Here is a 21,512-nt window from a genome sequence, read left to right on the forward strand (position 1 = left end):
CTTCCTGGGCTTAACGGAGGATCAGGAGCCCTTCCTGGGCTTAACGGAGGATCAGGAGCCCGTCCTGGGCTTAACGGGGGAACAGGAGCCCGTCCTGGGCTTAACGGGGAATCAGGAGCCCTTCCTGGGCTTAACAGAGGATCAGGAGCCCGTCCTGGGCTTACAGGAGGATCAGGAGCCCGTCCTGGGCTTAACGGAGGAACAGGAGCCCTTCCTGGGCTTAACAGAGGATCAGGAGCCCGTCCTGGGCTTACAGGAAAATCAGGAGCCCGTCCTGGGCTTAACGGAAGATCAGGAGCCCGTCCTGGGCTTAACAGAGGATCAGGAGCCCGTCCTGGGCTTAACGGGGGAACAGGAGCCCGTCCTGGGCTTAACAGAGAATCAGGAGCCCGTTCTGGGCTTAACGGGGGAACAGGAGCCCGTCCTGGGCTTAACGGGGGAACAGGAGCCCGTCCTGGGCTTAACGGGGAATCAGGAACCCGTCCTGGGCTTAACGGAGGATCAGGAGCCCGTCCTGGGCTTAAAGGAGGATCAGGAGCCCGTCCTGGGCTTAACGGAAGATCAGGAGCCCTTCCTGGGCTTAACAGGGGTTCAGGAGCCCGTCCTGGGCTTAACGGGGGTTCAGGAGCCCGTCCTGGGCTTAACGGGGGTTCAGGAGCCCGTCCTGGGCTTAACGGAGGAGGAGGATCAGGAGCCCGTCCTGGGCTTAACTGAGAAATTGGCACAGGAGAATTGGAAACCCCCTCATTTTGACCCATTTGGCGCTCCACATTTTGCTCCCTCGTGGTGGGCAGTGTCGCCGGCTCTCGCACCTGGTCTGACGGGTTGCTCTCTGGCTCTCCGTCATCGGTGGGCTCGGGCTTATGCCTCGTACCGTGAGGAGATTGTAGGCTGGGCTCTGGGTCCAGAGTGGACCTGGCGAGATCCTCCATTGGGCCGACCGTGAGAGGTGACCCATTTCTCACCAGATTCCACTCTATGAAGGCGACGAAATCCTCCCGAGGACCATCTTCGGGCGTGGTCCGGGTAGCTGGTGGCATTAGCTATCCAGAGAAACCGTCTGGTATGGTCCTCGAGAGACAGTCCCTCCTGCTCCAGCAGGAGGAGGAGGTATTCGGGGCGATAGAGGGGATCCATGACACACTACGGAAAGAAAAAGACAGTGAAAAAACGGAAAAAAAAACGGAGGGAAAACACGCAGTTTATAACTTTTTAGGTCGGGTCTTCTGTCACGGCTTACGCTGCTGGAAGGAACACGAAGCCGAGGGATAAACGAAACAAGGATTTATTAACTCAAACATAGGCAAGGTAAGTAGCAAAATAACAGGTGGCAAGAGGCAAGTGGCAAGTAACAGGTGACAAGTGGACAAGTAGACAAGTTGACACGTAGACACGTAGACACGTAGACGAGTAACGAGTAGACGAGTAGACCCGACAAAACAGAACTGAAAGGACAAGGCTTTTATACAACGGATAATTGGGAAAACACAGGTGGATGGCATGACTTAATTAACAGGGACAAAAACACACAAAATGAGTCCAGGTGTGTGACAACTGCATTGAACAGTATGCCATATGCTTATGTATGCCATATATCCATTTCAAAAGTACACATTTACACATTACTGTATGTGGGATATCGATTGAAAGAGACTGGATCGAATTCCCAGTTACACTTTTACTAGTGGTCTGACACAAAAAATAAAAAAATAAAAAAATAAAAAAACTCTTTACAATGTCATTGTGATATAGAAAAGGAAAAATAAATATGGCCACAGAGATGAAAATAAGTCCATTGTCAGAATGTGTAACTCTTGTGTTGTCCTCTGTCTATACAGTATAAGCTTTCCAACTGAAGATTCATGAGATGAACCTTTGAGCTATTTCAGAGAAATGGTTTCTCATTGGTTTATCATCTACATTCTCTTCATTAGTAAAGATTCACTTGCACAATTCATGCCAAATTGACAAAAAGTCTAATAATAATGTGTAAAAATAAAAATTAAAAGTGTGCTTGGCAGTTTATGACAACTAGATTAACCATTTTGCATTTAATGACTTATACGATGAACTAAAGACTAGATGTTTTGAGGAGTAAGACTATTGCACAGAAAACTGTATAATAAATTTTGGAAACCGCAGATAAATGTGCATAATCAGTTGCATGAATGTATAAAAGCAATCGCAACTTGTTCAAAAGAATTTGAAACTGGTTTTATGATGTGTATAAATGACTAAATGATGTGGAGGTTGTACAAGTAGTTTTGAGAATTTCATTTCTGATTTAAAAAAATGCACCAAAGGGACTGAGAAAAACTGTAAAAGAAAATGGAAGACATTTCACCTTGACACTGTCGTGAAATGTGCAAGAAGTAATTCCAAACTGGTTGTTACAGTTTTTCTCAGTCACTTTGGTACATTTCTCAGATCAGAATTGAAATTCTCAAAACTACCTGTTCAATTCACACATCATTGTGTCATTTGTGCAAATGAAAAAAGCAGTTTCTCATTTCTTTGAACAAGTTGCAAATGCTTTGGTACATCCATGCAAATGATAATGTACAATTCTCTGTTGTTTCCTACATTACCAGTTGCTAATGTCATGTTGCTCAAAATGTATTATATAGTTTTCTGTGCAATAGTCTTACCCCCCAAAACATCGGGTCTTTGGTTCATCGTATAAGTCATTATATGCAAAATGGTTAATCTAGTTGTCATAAACTGCCAAGCACACTTTTTTAAAACATTATTATTAGACTTTTTGTCAATCTGGCATGAATTGTGCAAGTGAATCTTTACTAATGAAGAGAATGTAGATGATAAACCAATGAGAAACCATTTCTCTGAAATAGCTCAAAGGTTCATCTCATGAATCTTCAGTTGGAAAGCTTATACTGTATAGACAGAGGACAACACAAGAGTTACACATTCTGACAATGGACTTATTTTCATCTTTGTGCCCATATTTATTTTTCCATTTCTATATCACAGTGACATTTTTTTTTACAGTATTATAATTTTTTGTGTCAGACCACTAGTAAAAGTGTAACTGGGAATTCTATCTAGTCTCTTTCAATCAATATCCCACATACAGTAATGTGTAAATTTCTACTTTTGAAATGGATATATGGCATACATAAGCATATGGCATACTGTTCAATGCAGTAACTATCATCCAAAATGTTGCCATAGTTTACATCAGAACATCCCTCCAGAGTACACTGTTACATTGACAACATGACTAAGCAATTTGACTGTCTTATACATAAACTATGACACAAGGACTTGTCATTCTGATGGCACTGACATGTTCATTGACAGATATTTATTTTTGAGCAGGAGACTGGCTTTTGCAGGTAATCCATGGTGATTTGCTCTTTGTACGAGTTGTTTTGAGAAATACACTTACTGTTTTGCAAATTGTGAGTTTGATTCAAGAAATGTACCAAAGCGACTGAGAAAAACTGTAATTGGGATATCGAGCACCAAAAATGAACACCATATGCATCGTCCATTTAATTTGTGCTATATTTAAAAAAAAATGTAAGCCATATGGTATCTTGAAGGTGCGTAACTGATGCCAGAATTTAAGTTTCGGAATTAAAAATTTGGTGAATTGTCTCTTTCAAAACGTGCAAATGTGTGAATACTGCTTTCTTTGGAATTAAATTAAGTGATCCAAGTTGTTGTTGTAATGCTTAATGTAGCCTAAATCTATTAAACCCTATATTCTAAATATCTACAGTAGACTACAACAATTCCATGCTATAAAAATGAGGCACATTTGGATTCACAATCTTTTAGTATCAGTCCTCCTCTGTGGCCTGGTGGCTTAATATGAGTATTTATTCTCTTCACTGGGCATTGCTCTCATATTCTCTAACAGTTTAGGCAGCTCGAGTCGTGGATTAGGCCTACAGATCGCTCTGAATATCACGCCTAAATGTAATTTATTTAGCATAGCCTCTCATACAAATCCCTGTACAGATATTCTTACAGTTTGTGGCCTATAAGACCATGATTAAACCGTTATGCTTTGTCGGGTTTCTACAAATCCAGTTTTGGACTCATACAGATGTTGAGATGGCTTTGATCAGATATTTGATCCTCAAAAGATTGTTGAAAGAATAATTGAATTATAAGTAGGCCTGCTCTATGCAACATCCAAAGTTCATGTTAGATGTTCTCACTGAGGGAGGACATTAAATTGATTTGGCTGTAATTGAGAGAGGTGCACCTTAAGGAAGTGTTAATCTAAATAAATCATCTCAATGGTTTAGTAATATTCGACTCAATTTTAAAGCCAGTAGGGGGCAGTGAAGACCAGTGTGTGGAATTATCACTGTAGGCCCATATCAAAAACAAATCAAACCAGGGACCTATTTCGCACATCAACTGTCAATATGATGAACTTGTTAATTCAAGCACTTCCGCTTCATTTGAAACATCTGGCCCTATCAATAACACCACCTCTGCTCCATCTGGTCGTGTTCAGTCAAAAGCTATTTTGTTAAACGGAAGGAATTCATTGCTCAGAAAAACACAGAAAGATAAATACTCTCATATACACACATGTGGCAGACTTCAGATGCAGCAGGTGAAACATGAGCCTGTGAGACGCAGGAATGAGACAGGAAAGAGCCACATAGACTTCCTCTCCCCCTTCCCATGCAGCTAAAGTGCTGAGTCTGAATATAAAACAGTAGCACTGCCAGTCTGTTCCACAGCAGTCTGCATTCAGATGAACTGGAATTACAAAACAGGTCGTCTGTATTGTTCTTTCTTGTTTAATTGTCATATCATTTCCATTTTAGCGCTATCAACAGTATCAAACATAACAATTGCACTAAATTACTTTTAATATTAATAATAAATGATTAATAATAATAATAATAATTATAATAATAGAAAACAGAGGGGAGAAAGTTGGAGTGAGGCATTTATGAAACTAAATGAGGCAGAATTTTAGAGGATGTAAAAGGATAAATGAGTATAAACAATTATACCTCCTGTTTTAAAAAAAATTGGGGTTGGTTGGTTTCATTTATTCATTCATATTTTTATATATATATATATATATATATATATATATATATATATATATATATATATATATATATATATATATATATATATATATATATAATGTATTGACAGCATCTGAATTTTCAAAGCCATTACTCCAGTCTTCATGTCACAAGATCCTTCTAATATAAAAATATTCTTATGATCATTTTCTGCTTTAACTTATTTTCGTATTATCCATGTTGACATTTGTTCTGCTGTTTTTTTGTGTGAAAATAATGATATTTTTGCAGGATACTTTGATGAATGGAAAGTTTAAAGAAACAGCATTTATTTGACATTGATAAGTGTTTGCTGTCAATTTAATGCGCTGTTGATAATAATTTCTTTTTTTTCCAAGATAAGCAAACAAACAAATAAATAATCTTTTGATTCAAACTTTTGAATGGTAATGTGAATTAATACACACACACACACACACACACACACACACACACACACACACACACACACACATACATACAGTATATATATATATATATATATATATATGTAAAATCTACATTACTGTATCTGTAAAGGTGTACTTGCAAATTGGTCAATTTAATTTAGGTGTTATGTTGTCATGGCAAGAAAGTTGTCAAATTGGAAAATTGGATGTGAGTTACAATGAAAAATTCAGTAATAGATTTTTTTTCCACACTAAAATCTTGTTGACATTGTTTATATCATATGGCTGAACTGTTGAAAAGCATTTTAGCATTTATGAATTGGCCCCATTCACTTCCAATGTACGTGCCTCACTGTAACTAAAAGGGATGTTTAAAATTAAAATGAGTTTTGTTTTAGTTTTTTTCAACATTCAATTCAACATTATGTCACAAATGCTGTTGATTGAGTTTATTTCAAGAACACGAACAGTTGCGATCACTTCAGATCTCGGATTACTTCAGATTATACGAACCCTAGACATCTTTTGAAGTATCTGCCACTGAACGGCCTCACAAGGCTCAGAGGGCAAGACTGCTGGGGTGAGAGGGTGGGAACAGTTCAGCAATCAACACACTTCAGCCGGACTGCAATTCTCAGCAGGCCCAATCACGTTAATCAGTGTTTGTTTCCTGTAGAGCTCTGAGTCTGGTGTTGCAATGTGGCAATAATTAACAGCAAACACAGGATAACAGAAACCCCACTGTTATAAATATGACACCTGAGAGAAAATTCGTACCGGAGCCTGTGACAGAAGAAAGTAGAAGACCATAGAAAGGTGGCATAAGTTTGTGTTTATTTCTGTTTAGGTGAACTTGAGGCTGCATGGGGTTAGTAAGGAGGAATACGGCACTATATTGCATTATGTCACTAATATGCGTTTACATTGTGTGTGTGTGCACATGATATTTTTCCCTCTCTGCCACTCTTATCATGGTGCTTTGATACAGAAGCCCTAATGACTAAGCCAGAATAGTAGGATTAACACATGATGCATAATAACAGTCTTGTGTTCATCACTTCTGAACAAGGTTTGGAGAACAATTACCAGCAATTAAACCACCGCCAGTTATTCAAAGAGATAATTATGTCCTTGGTGTATTGCATCAATTAGCTACTTTTATTTCAACCCGCAAACTCTCTGCTACGTTGTATGTGGCATGTTTGGAGAGGTTTGAACAACAGGAATTCCTGCACTTATCCCCCATAAGTACAGTGAAATATGAGCACAGAGAAAGTGAAAAGTATCCTCTCATCTAAGAATTTTGTTGTTCTGCTGTTTTGCTGAACGTACTACTAATAATGATGTGGTCCAAGGAGAAATCTCTCTGAAGTGACCGTTTGGATTTGACATCCCAACTGAATCCTTCGTAATGCTCGAAAACAGAAGATTAAAACCAAACAATCCTGAATATGTATTGTGGATGATTTTCTTGAGCTGCCAAATGGCTCGTCGTATAGGCCACTTGTGTGTATTGAATTCAGTCTCGGCGCCAGGGCGAGGTGCATACTGTAATAGCATTTCAGGAGAGGCCTGTTCGATGCCGAGACCTTATTCGATGGGTTTAGGTCCACACTTTTTCCATTCTTTCCGAGGGAGATTGAGGCTCTGAGAGCTTAGCTGAAATTCAGATGTGCCCTTGAAGAGATATGGCTTTGTGCTTTTTGATGACCTCAATACAATTCTGACTCAATCCATTCAGACAAAGATTTGACCTTAACAAATTGTGCCGTGACTACAATGAGTTGAATTTAAAAGAGCTTATGCTTGAAAGGGCTCTTGATAATGTGTAAGTGTCCTTCAGAAACAGCAAAAACACGCTAATGCAAATATCTGCAGCCGCGTCGTGCACATTTGGAAAGCACGAAACAACTATGCTAAACGAATATGTTTATTTTACAAAAACACAAAGGAGTTGGAGCGAGAAGCGCATTTGGTTGAAATGTGATGTTTCTTTTACCTTTTTGGGGGCCTCAAGGGTATAATGGCTAACTTCAAATACCTGTGTCCAATTGTAAGTAATCTATTAAACCACAGAGCCCACAGCTTATTTCCCCTCTGCTTCACATCCTCCAGTTAATGTGATAGCTACAACAAAAGCAGGAGCACCTTTCACCTCCTGTTCTCTACTTGCGTCTTTCATTCTCTCTCACACACATTCATATCCATATTTAAGATTGTTGCCTATCGAATAGACTCACTTAGTATTACTGTTGTGGAGATTTAATAATTTAGGCTCTGGCGCTCTGGCCCTTGCCTCGTGTGGAATTGTTTGTTACTAAGCATTTGAATGTGTGCCTTCGGTCCCCCGCTTGCTCAAGTTCCAGGGGCCGGTCAGAGGCAGCGATGCGTTGGCCGTCAGCCCCCCGTACTCCTCAATGGGCAGGCTCTGACATGCTGTCACCTTGGCAACTGCTGCCAGGGTGATGTGGCTGGCAGGCTAACTGACCTCAGCTGGCAGTGTGCCCTGGGCTTGCAGCAGGTGTGTGACAGTGAAGGTCCCCTGGCCGCTAATCCAGCCGCCTTGTAGACTACAGCCTCGGACCACATCTATTGGCCGAAGGTCTGATGGGAATTGTGAGAAAGGAAAACGTTATGCTGTGCAGTGAGACATGGTTAGATCACTTGCTGGTCTGGGGAGAACAAAAAACAGCTTGTAAGAAATTAGAAATAAACACATCACTAATGATATCTCTATATCTCTACTTGTGTACACTAGGTAAACATATGCAGTTTAATAGCTTTATAAGAGGCATTTAAAGGTTAATCAGGTGTGATTATTATTATTATTATTTTTTTTTTTTTTGCATTTTTTGTTTAATCGTATTTATTTCTATAATTGTGTATTTTTTTAATAAATCGTATATGCCTATTCAAAAAGGAAATAAAAATTGTTTTCGGATATCGTTGTCGTTTTCAGCACGCATTTTTCTTATTGTAATTATACCTTCAATTTCATTCAGTATTGTTTTGTCGATGACATGGTTTGATATTGATACTGTATTCATGCAGGAGGGAATTCCAAAAGATGGCGCTAAAGAAATATGAGAGGGTAAGATTCATTTTCAATGGTCCTATGTATTTGGGTAAAGTTAACGTTTATAAATATTATCTAAAAAAGGAATGTTGAAAAAAAGAGTAAAAAATATATATTTAAATTCGACTTCATTTTAACTGTTAATTATCATTTTAATTATCATCATTTTAGTTAGCCTACACACATTTGACTCGTGAAGAAAACTGAATTAAGAAATATTTTTCTTATGACTGCATATAGGCTAGTTTACACGTAACATACCCACACACAACAAAGCAAAAAAATAAAAAGTGCTGTATGTGGAAATAAAAAATAAAATTAGTTTACGTACTATGGTGTGCGTCTACTGTTTTACATGTTTATTTTTATTTTTTGGTAACAGATCTAAGAGACGATAAATAGACGTACACGTGTAGGCTGTTTTCAAATTTTAAAAGATAGGAATTCTCACAGTTGTATAGCCCTTTGGCTTTTGTGCAATTCAGGGTCTAACACGTAAGAAAGAAGAAGATGAAGAAGAAGAACTAATTTTCGTCACATCACTCAGAATCATTAGTTATGTTTGTGAGTAGCGTATAACTGAGGATGTAGGCCTACAGCCGATGTCTTTTAATTTTTATTTGAAGGTTGGTTTGTTAACTTTGGAAACTTTTCAAATATACTTTAAAAAAAAAATTATTTTCGAATATATTGTAAAGCTCGAAATTAAAACGAGAGAACAGTAATATAATCAGCCTAACAAATCTGTTTATTTTCATTCATTTTATCACTGCTTATCATAAACTTTTCTTTAGACAGTTTTAGACAGAAACAGAAAGCTTTACATCTCCGTGATTCTGGGTGTGTGAGCGATGCTATTAACATCGAGTATATCGCATGAAGGGTGGGGCGCGTGCTTATAACCACAGGTTGAATTTCGTTGCCACGCAACGGATGTACGGTAAATCATCCGCGAAATTTAAATCTTCAAGAGAAGAACTGTGTGTTTGGCTGAATAGTCACTACCCCACAAAATTATCCAGAAAAGAAAAGAAAAATCAGCTGCACTCCCAAGTCTCAACAGAAACGTCGTGCGTTCAGCTGGAAGGCTTGTGTTGCGCCTGAGCTGAAAAGAGTGCAAAGCCAGCTATTTCAAACATAGCAGGAATGAATACAAATGGGGGAAATTGCCAAACTTGTCTTGATGAAAATTAAGGGACAACAGTTGTGCTATTCCCCCGCAGAAACGGTCGGTTTGCAGAAGAAAAGCAATTCAGTCACACAATCGTTTTTTGCACGCTTTTACATTGCAATCTGATGGAAGGATCTAGGCCTTTTTGCATTCAGAGAGCTACGTGGCAAGCATACGAATTTCCATGCATACAAATTCACTCCTGCTTCAGAGCGTGCATGGAATGGATTCCAAATTACGTCACTCGAAGAGCTGGACTCTGCTTAAATTTTTTTTTTTTTTTTTATAAATTTGAAAGTAAAAATGAAGCCAAATAAATCAATTGTTTGCTGAAGGCACGCTAATTGAATATAATGAATAGAATGTATTTGAATTACAATAAATGCAATTTTGCAGTTTGTTCTCTGCTAGGATATTTCAGTTGTTTTATTCAGTTCATCCAGTTCAGTTTACTGAAATGATCCGGCCTAAACCATAAAATAATGTCCTGAAATTCTACAAAGAATGCGGTAAACGGGTTGTCTAAGGGCAATAATCACGTCGCTGGTAACCATGATTTATGTGCCTACTTATTAAAACAAGGGGGGGAAACACTAAGAAACTTTTAAGACATTCTAGAGGTATTACAAAATATGAAAATTATTACCCTGGTTTAATTGGGACAAGAGTTTTGAAAAGAAAGAGTAGTAGTGCAATACTGAATAGTGCAACAGATTTCTATGTCTCTTTGATCCTATAATGATTATAATAGGCTATGATTAGACATTTCTTTGTCTTTTTTATTTATTTATTTATTTTTTGGATAAGAAAAAAGGCCTCCGAATGTTTTGATAATATATAGGCCTGTTCAGTTGAGAGGAAAATAATCTAAATCAAAATAGTGCATGTCAGCTGGTATAAAGCATAATATATCGGCTATAATTTGTACAATACGAAAACAGTATAACTGATCAGGTCAAAACCCCGCACTATTTGGAGTCTCAGAAAATCTTTAAGTCATTGACGGAGAAGTTTTATAATAAAATGAAAAAATGTATTGCATTATTTGTATTTACAACGACGACGTGAAGCTTATCTTTACTTGAGATACGCCGTTAATAGGCTATAGCAGATAGACAGTATATAGACAAGTTACATGGTATGATTGTGTCTTTTGTTTAAAAAAAAAACACGAAAACATATACAGAAACACATGCTAACATGAAAAAAGACAATAAGGAAATATGACAATGCAAGGTGAAAACATTTGGGAAGTTCTCACACTTCCATATTTAGGCCAAGGGTCAGAAGATCGAGGGGAAAATATACACTACTGAATTCCCTTTGTATACATTTCAGAAATTGTCTCAGTATTTGCCTAGACGAAACGCAAACAAATATAAATGTGTTTTAATTTAGAAGTAGTTTTAATATTTAAACAAAATGAAAGAAAGAAAGAAAGAAAGAAAGAAAGAAAGAAAGAAAGAAAGAAAGAAAGAAAGAAAGAAAGAAAGAAAGAAAGAAAGAAAGAAAGAAAGTTGCACTGAAGCATCTGAAAGCTATCAGATTTATTGTTCTCATTCACTTCTCGCTGAGTCAGTACTGAACTTAAATAACAACCACGGGGGACACGGTTTGACAACGGTTAGTTCCAACTTCGTCAATGTGTTTGTGTACAATATCTGTATATAATAACAAGTGTAATAGTAACAGTATAAAATAGAATCAATATTTAAAATGGCAGGGGGGAAGGCCTACAAGAGATGCTACTAGGTTGAAAGTCATCACTGCGCGCAACAAATCTGTCATTGCTCTTGGAAATATTTTGAAATTGATTTTAGTGAAAAATATAGAGCAAATCATTTGAGTCAACACAGAGAATTCATATAGCCAAATTTACACAGACATGTTATCAAAAACCCACCAAAAAATCTGCCTAGAAAAAGCAGTGAAGAGAGGGCAATATCCACGATTATTCAGCCAAACAACAACAGAAAGTGTTTACAAGGGGTCGGCTGAAACTGGAAAATAAGTGCAGCTTGAGAGTAATCAATCTTTTTTTTTTTTTTCTTAAGAGTTTTCTCTGTGTAAAAGCTATTCACAGAAGTGTGGTCCAAAAAAATACTATGAAATAGAAAAGGTGTAGTTTGTTGTACATAATGCAATTCCGTTTTGCACATAATGCAAAGCAATTCCGTTTTGTTAAAATAAGTCATATAATTCCTGTGCGTAAAACTGATACGTGTCCTGGGGTAAATTCTTCCACTGTTTAATATTTAATGTTTGTCTGCATTGATCCATGTCCTTGAGAGTACTTTTGTTATTTCAATCCATAAAGTCTATGTTGGCTTTGGGCTGGTTATGATTTCGGTGTCAGTGCACCAGAATCTCCTGGCCATAGGAGCTCGCAGATGTCACGTTGTGGTTGCTGTCCGGTTCATCTTTCAAACTTGCACCTTTTAAGTAATCTACCACAAAACTCCCCTGAAACACAGAGCAAACAGAGTCATTTATCGTTAGGGACATTGGAGGATAAAACGAAGAGCTTTTAAAGATTCTAGCTTCGGCTTCTCTCGTAATTTACATAGAATATTTGTGCTATCTTGCTGACTTGAAGTGTATATAAAATGATTTGTTCTACGTCTCAGTGAACATACGTTTGCAGTCCATGGACGGAGGCGGTGTGTCTGCACTCACGTTGCCGGCATGGCTGTACACGTCCTCGGGCGTCTGAGGGATCCCGGGCGGTGTCATCCTCTTCTCCTTCTGCCTTCGGTTGCAGAACCAGACCCGAACCACCTCCTTTTCCAGTTGGAGGTTGTCCGCCAGAGAGGATATCTCCTGCGCTGCCGGTTTGGGGCATTTCAAAAAATGGCTCTCCAAGGCTCCCTTCACGCTCACCTCGATGGAGGTGCGCTTCTTTCGTTTCCTGCCTTGAGCTGCTATTTTGTCGATGCTGGTGGGACTGCCCGTGGTCGAGTCGGCCTCCTCCAGCCACTTGTTCAGCAGCGGCTTGAGCTTGCACATGTTTTTAAAGCTCAGCTGGAGAGCCTCGAACCTGCAAATGGTGGTCTGCGAGAAAACGTTTCCGTAAAGAGTTCCCAGAGCTAGCCCGACGTCGGCTTGAGTAAAACCCAGTTTGATCCGACGCTGCTTAAACTGTTTGGCAAACTGCTCCAGGTCGTCGGAGGTCGGCGTGTCCTCGTCTGAGTGCGAGTCGTGGCTGTTGACTCCCGCGTGGTGCTGCTGCTGGTGGTGGTGGTGATGAGGGTGCTGCTGCTGATGATGGTGGTGGTGATGATGGTGATCCATTTCTGGCGAGTCTCCTCGCATCAGCCCCGGGTGGACTAAACTCCCGGGAGGGTTCAGCATCCCGTTGACTGTGAAGCCACCCGGCTGGGAATAAATGAGAGACTGCTGGGCCTGCTGCTGTCCTCCGGTGATGGTGGGGATGTGGGAGGCTGGGGTGCCACCCCATGCGCTTTGGTGCGACTGGTGAGCCCCTAAATGCGAGGCTCTGTGGTGCAGCGCGGTGCTTGAGTGTAGGTCTTCTCTGTTTGAACTGTTCTTCACGTCTTGTTGCTGTGGGCTCCCGGCCATGCCAACTGGACTGGAGGACCAAGGGGAGCCGGCTTCTGCTGCTGCAGCGGCTGCGGCGGCGGCGGCTGCGGCGGCCGCATGTGGCAGTGAAGTAACCCACTGATGGGCATGGCTCAGCATGTGCCCCCCGTTACTGGCCGTCATGGCTCCTTGCATGAAGTCGCTCTGCACCATCTTGACCACGGGGTCTCCTCTGTAACCTCCCGACACCGATGTTACAGCACCGCTTCCCGGCTGCATGCCACCACCTCCGGCCTCCGAGTGCACGATCGAGGCTGACGAGAGAATGCTATTGCTGGCCAGGTAAGGATTGGAAGCCGCTGTGGCCATCCCCCTCACCACTTTGAACAGTTCTACTTCTTATTCCCCCTCCCTGTATTGCCGTAACTTTTTCCAAGCCTCGAAGGCACGCACTATTTCATGAATTATTCAAGCTGGAAAAGTATGCGTGGTATTTTGATTTGGTCCACCGGGGGCACGGAAAAATATGTCCAAAATATATCCGTTAAAACCTCCTTTTATCAGACGCAAAAGGAGAACGAAATACCTTCAGCGTAGAAATCCACATTATGCGTGGAAGTTGTTTTTACGATTGTATTCCGTTCTTAATGTCATTGTCTTAAAGGCTAATAACGTTTCCAAAAAGCCTTGTTTGTTCTTCTTCGCATTAACTTCTCGTGACGTTTACACAAATCCCTCACCGAACTTCGTCGCGCGCTCTCTTGCCTTAATGTGGAGGCTTATCAGAAGAAGACGCTCCTTAGTAAACTTCTCTCTTGTCCCGCAACCCACAAGGCGTTTTCTTACCGAGTCTTGCTTCTCATATTTCTTCTTTTCACAGAGCCCATCTGACGTTAACCTTCAATACGTTCAACTGCACACAACTCTGTTAAATGCCCGCGCAATGGAGAGCTTTCACTGTCCACGCTCGCTCCGTTCCTCTCTCTGAGCGCGAGAGCACGCGAATGTTTACGTTCAGCCCCCGCGTGCGCACACCATCCACATCCTTCACCCAATTACCGCGAGGAAGTTTCTGCGAGATTGATGCTCATTGGATATCGTCCGGGAGAGTGACAGATTTTAGGGCACAGCTAAGAAATCACGTCTAGGCGTTGCAATTCGCTATGTCTAATTTCGATATGTCAACATACGAATAAAAGTGTCTAGACCTTCTATCAGAACAGGAAGCTTTAGTTGATATAATTTTAGTGCGCTACTGCATTATTGTCTTAACGATGCAGTCGATGTTTTGTTTTGGTTTCAGATTAAAATTGTTTGGCTTGTTTTCGTCTCAGCGTTTGTTTTATTTTACATTATGTTGGCCTTTTGTCTGCAACGGGCATTTAAACGTTAAAATGAATTTCCGCAGTTGATCAATTATAATTGCGTATGATATTTTACCTATGGGCATGTAACAAACTTTTTGAATTGTCTCCACCTCTCTGGCACAACGAGATTATATATATATATATATATATATATATATATATATAGCCTATAAAATACAAATACAAAAGCAAAACACAAATAAACATACATTGTTGTAGCCTAATAAACACCAACCATTTCATATTGTTTATTTAGTTTCAGTGGTACCTCTGGTACATGGAACTTGAGGATATCAGGCCTTTCAGAGAAAAAAAAAAAGAGCCATCAGAGATGTTCGTCGCAATAACCCCTGAGTGCTGATTTATTATTTTTTATTGTTGTTTATTTGTAGACTGATCCACCCCTGGAATAACCTAGATGTAACCTATTGTATAGTGTAGAGGACAGGGACACTCGTGCACTGCGAGCGAGGAACAGTTAGTGCTGATTTTCATTTGCATAAATTTTCATATATTTAAGTGAAAATAATAGCGGAGCAGAGGAGAGCGGGATTCACTCGAGACGGAGCGAGAGAGAGAGGGAGCTGCGCTGGATTCATTCCTGCGGTAAGAGATATAGCCTACCTCGCTTTCTCACTCCCTCCGTCTGAATGTTTGTTTAAATCGCGAAAAACTGTCTATATTGAATTTAAGAGCCGTGTCGTATCGCACGCTCGTAAAATCTGCTGTAAAATGTATTTCTGTGCAGAGCTTGTTCTTCAGCGGGGGCCTTGCGCTTAGACTGTGATAGCTCACAAATTCTGAAAATCACTTTATTGCTATAAAATAAATGCGGTTTTGCTTAAGGGCCAATAATGGAAGCAAATGCATCATAGCACAAGAATGCAGAGGGTTAAATGACATCAGCTCTCCTTGACAATTTCATTAAGCTTCTTAGCTTCTTAGGCAAAGACTTCCAGGATTTTATATCATAGACTTAAGGTAGGCTTCTTATTTATTTATTTTTTGAAGTTCAGATATAACGAATTAGTCATTAAAAGTGCAGTTAATCGAGTTTGACTCTATCTGCAATTTGAAAATAAATACGTTTTTTTTTTTTTTTTGTTAGGACATGTAAGGCTTTTTTTCAAGAGCAGCCCAGTGAAATTTAAAACTCTTTAAAACTACGCGTGGTAATAACATACAAGTCGATTCACTGACTGCCTGCAATTTGTATTGCTTGTTTGAAAATGTGCTAACTGAAACCAGTTTCCTAAAATATGAAATAAAACTAATCAATCAAAAAGCCAAGTAAAGTGTCAAGTCGGGTTTTTGCCGTAAGAGCATTCTGAATTAATATGCACAGACTAACATGACCCTCCCTGTAACAGGTCATGCAATAAGTTTATAACGGGAAATATGTAGTCTATCAGCTGGCATGGGTAGATGATCGATCAATTACTGTCCGACAAAGTCCTGTTTAACAATGGCTCAGTGTGTCATTTGTAAACCAATATACTTTATTTCTTGTTACGCCTTAATTTTGCGCACAAATAGACGCATTATAAAGGTTGTTTTACTTGTTTTTTAAAGTCGAGTTTTGCATGAAAATAGTCATGAATTAGCGAGGATCTTTTACACCGACATGGCTGTGTTTCAAGATAACTCTTAAAAAAAGCTTTATATGTAATTTGCACTATATTGTAGCCTATGAACTTAAATTAAATTCACAAATGCACAAATTAAATTCCTTAAAAGATCTGTCCTTTTAAACCCGTGATTTGTCAACTGACAACTTACAAACTTTCACAAAAGATTGAATAAATTGTAATTTGTAATTTTTAACAAGCAGGACTATATTAAGCTGTCTTTAAGTTCTCATTAAATTGGTAATATGTGTAGCTAATATAATCACTGCCCTTCTCAAGTTAGACAAGCGCAAGGGACCTAAGAAAATCAAGAAATGAAAACTTTAAATCTTACTGGCATCATATCTAAATAAGGTAACATTGTAGATTCCCAAAGTTAATGCAGTATAATACTTGTTTAATGATATAAGTAATATAATGAAATAATGTTGCCTACTAATATTCATATCAACTATTTTCTGACTTATTGAGGACTAAATAAAAGTTGTTACATAAATGATGAGAATAAGTTTTCCCCAAATGATTCTATTGTCTGCCCTCACACACACACACACACACACACACACACACACACACACACACACACACACACACACACACACACACACACACACACACACACACACACACACACACACACACACACACCTATTTCCCCCAGTCCCCGTATTACATTAATCAAAGCACATATTTCCCAAGGGAATCCACTCATGGATCATAGTAAATCCTAGTGAAATTGAATCACACAGAGGCCTAACTCAGCAGCCCGGACGTTATTTTCCATACATATTTTTGAGTGATTTCTTCTAAGAGAAAACATGGGAAATGTTTACACCTATTGACATTCACTACTAAATAAGCTGCTATAAATGTGCTTCCTAGCAAGACAAGACATTGGCAGCCATATAACCAACCTCATGTTTCATCTTGAAAGCAGCAACAAAATTTCTACCTTATGTTGTTCTCTAGACTAAAGTGAATTTGGTACTTATATTTTGTTGAGGTGCGTGATTAGAAATGTTAAACTATTTCAGATGCCTCACTGCCTCATTGAAATGACATCACAGAGACATCGTGAACATTTCCAGCTCTACAGAGCTGAAACTGTTCAGTCTGAGGAAAGTTTCAAACGTGCTATACTTTCTCCTGCAACTGACTACAATTCAAATCTCTTTTCCCCTTGCAGGTAAGAGCAAGTCCCTCTGATAAACACAAGACACACAAGGCCTTCTTTCAGTGAAAGCTCCTTTATAGGGGTGGGATGGCTAAGATTATCTTTCCTTCTGTCCTCTTCTCTTCTCTCTGTCTCTCTCATGCGCCATCTGAGTATTCCAGCAATGTATAGAAAGTTGTTTTGGACAGATGTTTACATTATATTCTGGATTGTGCACAGCTCTAAAAAGTCAAAAGCGACCGGCTGACTCATTGAGAGATTTTAATAATTTCCTTCTAGAAAGAACACTACATCACCTCTGAAAGGATCCAGCAAAGGTGTTATTCGGCTATGTTTGAGGTTTTCTGAGGGCAAAGCTCGAACCAGCTGGAGCAAAAATCACAGAATTGTCCTCTCCTTCTTTATTTCTCGTGTTAGGCATTTGCATTTTACTCAGCTTAGCAAGAGAAATAGCCTGCAGCGAGAAAACTCTATCCACTATGCATATAAGAAAGAAAGAGAGGGAGAACGAGAGAATAAAAGATGTGAAAAAGAACACAGACAGGCTGACTGAAAGGAAATGAGAGATAATCTCAATGCTACTGTCCATTTTTCCAATGTAGTCGCAAGCCATCATCCGTAATGGGAAAAATGCATCAGCACGCGCCGCTAGACGAAGTGCAATCCACACGTTCTTTTGTCACCTAACCATGGATATCTTCACTCTATGGTCTTAAAAAGTCTTTTGATGGTATCTCGAGACCAATTTACAGATCTTCACCATTATTACCATAGAGCAGACACATTATGTTTGGAAAGGGGACATTCTCAGGGAAGAATCTTCGCGTGTTACCTGAGGACACAGGCATGCTATCATCCTCAGACCCTGCCAACTGTATGTGTCCCCATCTCTTCTGACAACTAAAGGGACCCATCACTGTTTCAGCCCACAGAGAATGACTCAAAGGGCCTTTAAAGTGTGTAAAACCCATTCTCTTTAATTCTGATTACACTCTGAAAGTGTCTTTAGCATGTGGCGGCTAAATTGGGCTATCAGCGCTAAGTAGCGGCGGGTAAGAAAAGAGCCAATTATGCCAGTCAAAGCCAGATGATGATTCTCATCTTCACTCTCTCTCTAACACACACTCACACACATGCACACAAACAAAAGAGAGGAGAGGAATATGTGTCTTTTCTTCTAAAATATAGAACACATATCGCCTGACACACCTTTCATATTACTGAGAGACACCTACGGATCCACGATTACACTCTTACTGACTTCATAATGAGTCTCTACATCTGTTTAATATAGCTATATAGCCAGAGGCAGTAAGGTATAAATTCATATCCATACCAATCATAAATTCTTATAGTTTAAAAATAAAGCAATACTTTCTAAATCAACTGTGTTATTTATTTATTTCATGCATGGTGGATGACTCAAACCCTATCAGATGTTTATTTGTGTGGGATAAAAGCGGAACCTGTAAGACCTTGAACAATGAGTAAGACTGAACTTAATTCAAGTGACTATATCCTGAGGGTAATTTGTGCCAAATCTGAGCTTCGCAGGGCCTGCATGATTAATGTGCATAGAGGAGTTTATCCCTTCAAACACATTCGCTGTTTTGACAATCTAGTATTCTTAGAATAGTAAGGTGCTGTTTGACTCAAGCACAGTCCATTAACTCCTGATACACTCCTGATCTCCCACTGTTACTGCTGGATGTCGTGGATGTGAGTTCATGTGCTTCCACGGTGAACTTGTATGGGCTAGAAAGGGATCAGATGCTTTGTGATCACAACATTACAAAACTTGGAAAAAATGGCCAGAAAAAGAGGAAAGACGTTTGCTCTTCATTCGTCGATAAGAGAGAGGGATGTACTGTGTCTTGTATGAAGATCCATCATTCGGTTTACCTCAGCAGACTTGAAGGGAGAAGGATGTTGCTGGCATGCTGGATAAAAAAAAAAAAAAGAGAGATATCAGATTGGAAATGAAAATGTAATGTATATGGTAGTTTAATACTGATAATAAAAGCACATTACCTCACAGAAAAAAAGTGTTGCAGTTGTTACCTTATTGATCTATTTCTACTTGATGTAAACCTATGACTTTTATTAGTGTAATCTAATTTTCAGGTTGACTGAGTCAGAATTAAATGTTTAGTGTGTGTGTGTAAAAAGCTTGACTTTTTTTTAATAAAACAAGTAATTCTTCAATAAAGTTACAAAAAAGTTGGCAGTTACAGTATCTTCAAAAGTTTAAACACTGGTTTTGTTTGACTGAAAGTATGTTTCCCTTGAACCTAAAGACCATATAGTCTATATGTATATGCTTAAATAAACTAACGAATGCTATATAAAAAAAGATGATTTCTGCATAAATATTTATAAACATCTACAAAATGAAAAACAAAAATGTTAATAGATGGAGGCATAGAAAAAGCTGCCAACAAGGGTGGCAAAAGTGTAAAGTAAGAGGTTGGAAAAGCATCTTAACAAGCTGGTTGAGGGAATGCCAAGAGTGAGCACTTTGAAGAGTCTAAATTATTATTTATTTAGTCATGGCATCCCTCTATTTGTGTTATTTCATATTTGTGATATAAATAATACTAAACAATGAGAGTTTTAGTACATTTGTACATATTGAAACCCTTTGCACATATTTTTTAAAAAAGAACATTTGATAATATGAATCAAGTTATAGTGTTGCTCAATTATTATATGGCATGAATGCTTAAATGGCATTACATTAGTTCCCTGTGATATCATGCTTTTCGAGTCTAAATGTTTCTTTAAATATAATCATATTACATTTAGTTTTTTCTTTGAAAATGATGTGGTTTACCAGAATACCAGATGCAATAGAATATTCCAGATCTACTTTGCAATTCAATGCTTTCATCAGCCATGTTGAATATGTGCTGTCATAAATACGAAGCACAATGACATATACTGGTTCAAAATGAATTCGAAAAATCTGTCCATTGTGAACAGAATCAGAACATCATAAGCAAAGAGCTGGTTAAATCATAATTTTATTTTAGTTTCATTTCTGTTATATGTTTTTTTTTCTTATTGTCAGATACATGTACATGCACAAATAAAATGTATGCCTTGAGTAAGTTGCTTTGGATGAAAAGATCTGCCAAAAGCATAAATGTTAACTCCTTCCACACATAATTCCACAGAATGTCAATTCTGCTAACACGTGGAGGCAGATTCCCAATCAACCCGCCTCAGAGACACAAAACTTCTCTGAAGATCAACTGCAGTTGTAAAGCTGAACTAAAAGTTGAAGTTGAAATAAAGCTTTTCTTCTCTTTCTCTCGCAAACTCCTTCTGTTCTGTGGTTTATTCCCCTCCCCGCACTTTTCTGGTCTTTCTTCACATCCCTTATCTCTTTCTCACAAGAGCTTCCACAGTCTGTGGTGCTCAACAGGCTGTCACTGCTCAAACACTGCTTCATAAAAGCACCAACATCACACAGAAACAAACATACACTAACACACACACGCGCGCACACACACACACACACACACACACACACACACACACACACACACACACACACACACACACACACACACACAGTACACCTCAGTAGGGAAACATATACACAGCTATACAGAGACACAAAAAGCCTAAAGTCATAAGTACATACAGAGAGACAATCAGACAAATATATATATGAGTGTTATGTGATTCTTTTGTGTGTATTATTTTATCTCCCTGTCTGATGTTAAATATTTATTACTCCACAATACAGTAATGGCACAATTTTTAGAGTATTTTATGGGTACATGTCATCCATGAACTTGAAAATTGGATACAACACCACAGTAAGTTACATATAATACTGTAGTTTGTCTTTGTTCAAAAGGTGATAAAACCAGAGTATAATCACGTCATCATTTGATTTATAAAACTGTCAATATGCAGAGATATACTGTAGTCACATTTAATTCACACATAGTCGGTTCACAAGTCTGCATCATGATTTCAATTTAAAAAAAAATAAAAAAAATTTTGTTTACACCTTAACTGTAAAGTGCAAATGGTTGTTTGTGTGTAAAAAGAAGTGTTTTGCTTAAA

At 38.8% G+C, this 21,512-nt stretch overlaps 2 protein-coding genes across 4 annotated transcripts in view; both read right to left on the reverse strand.

Annotated features, from left to right (window-relative positions):
- Positions 1–19,373, reverse strand: part of LOC132094678 (high-affinity lysophosphatidic acid receptor-like) — a 50,895-nt gene extending 31,522 nt beyond the window's left edge. For both annotated transcript variants that reach the window (XM_059499340.1, XM_059499342.1), the window contains exon 1: positions 19,335–19,373. The gene's annotated coding sequence lies outside the window, so the exon portion shown is untranslated. The remainder of the gene's footprint in view (positions 1–19,334) is intronic.
- LOC132094995 (POU domain, class 3, transcription factor 3-A-like) lies at positions 11,256–14,282 on the reverse strand. Of its 2 annotated transcripts, none has more exons than XM_059499706.1 (2): positions 12,360–14,282; positions 11,256–12,186 (listed from the first exon to the last, which is right to left on the reverse strand). In XM_059499706.1, the coding sequence occupies exons 1-2, from the start codon at positions 13,630–13,632 to the stop codon at positions 12,140–12,142; spliced, it is 1,320 nt and encodes a 439-aa protein (XP_059355689.1). In that variant the 5' UTR covers positions 13,633–14,282; the 3' UTR covers positions 11,256–12,139. The 2 variants fall into 2 exon arrangements, with proteins under 2 accessions (XP_059355689.1, XP_059355687.1); XM_059499704.1 differs by having other exon boundaries at positions 12,400–14,281.
- Positions 19,374–21,512: the final 2,139 nt, after the last annotated feature.

This window comes from Carassius carassius, chromosome 19 (assembly GCF_963082965.1).
Source record: "Carassius carassius chromosome 19, fCarCar2.1, whole genome shotgun sequence".
NCBI classification, from domain to species: domain Eukaryota; kingdom Metazoa; phylum Chordata; class Actinopteri; order Cypriniformes; family Cyprinidae; genus Carassius; species Carassius carassius.

Bases quoted from the DNA above. Each gene is read 5' to 3' on its own strand.
- LOC132094995 (XM_059499704.1), bottom strand. From the start codon at position 13,632: ATGGCCACAGCGGCTTCCAATCCTTACCTGGCCAGCAATAGCATTCTC. The intron at 12,187-12,399 runs GTGAGTGCAGAC...TCTGTGTTTCAG, and splicing joins TGTACAGCCATGCCGGCAAC to GGGAGTTTTGTGGTAGATTA.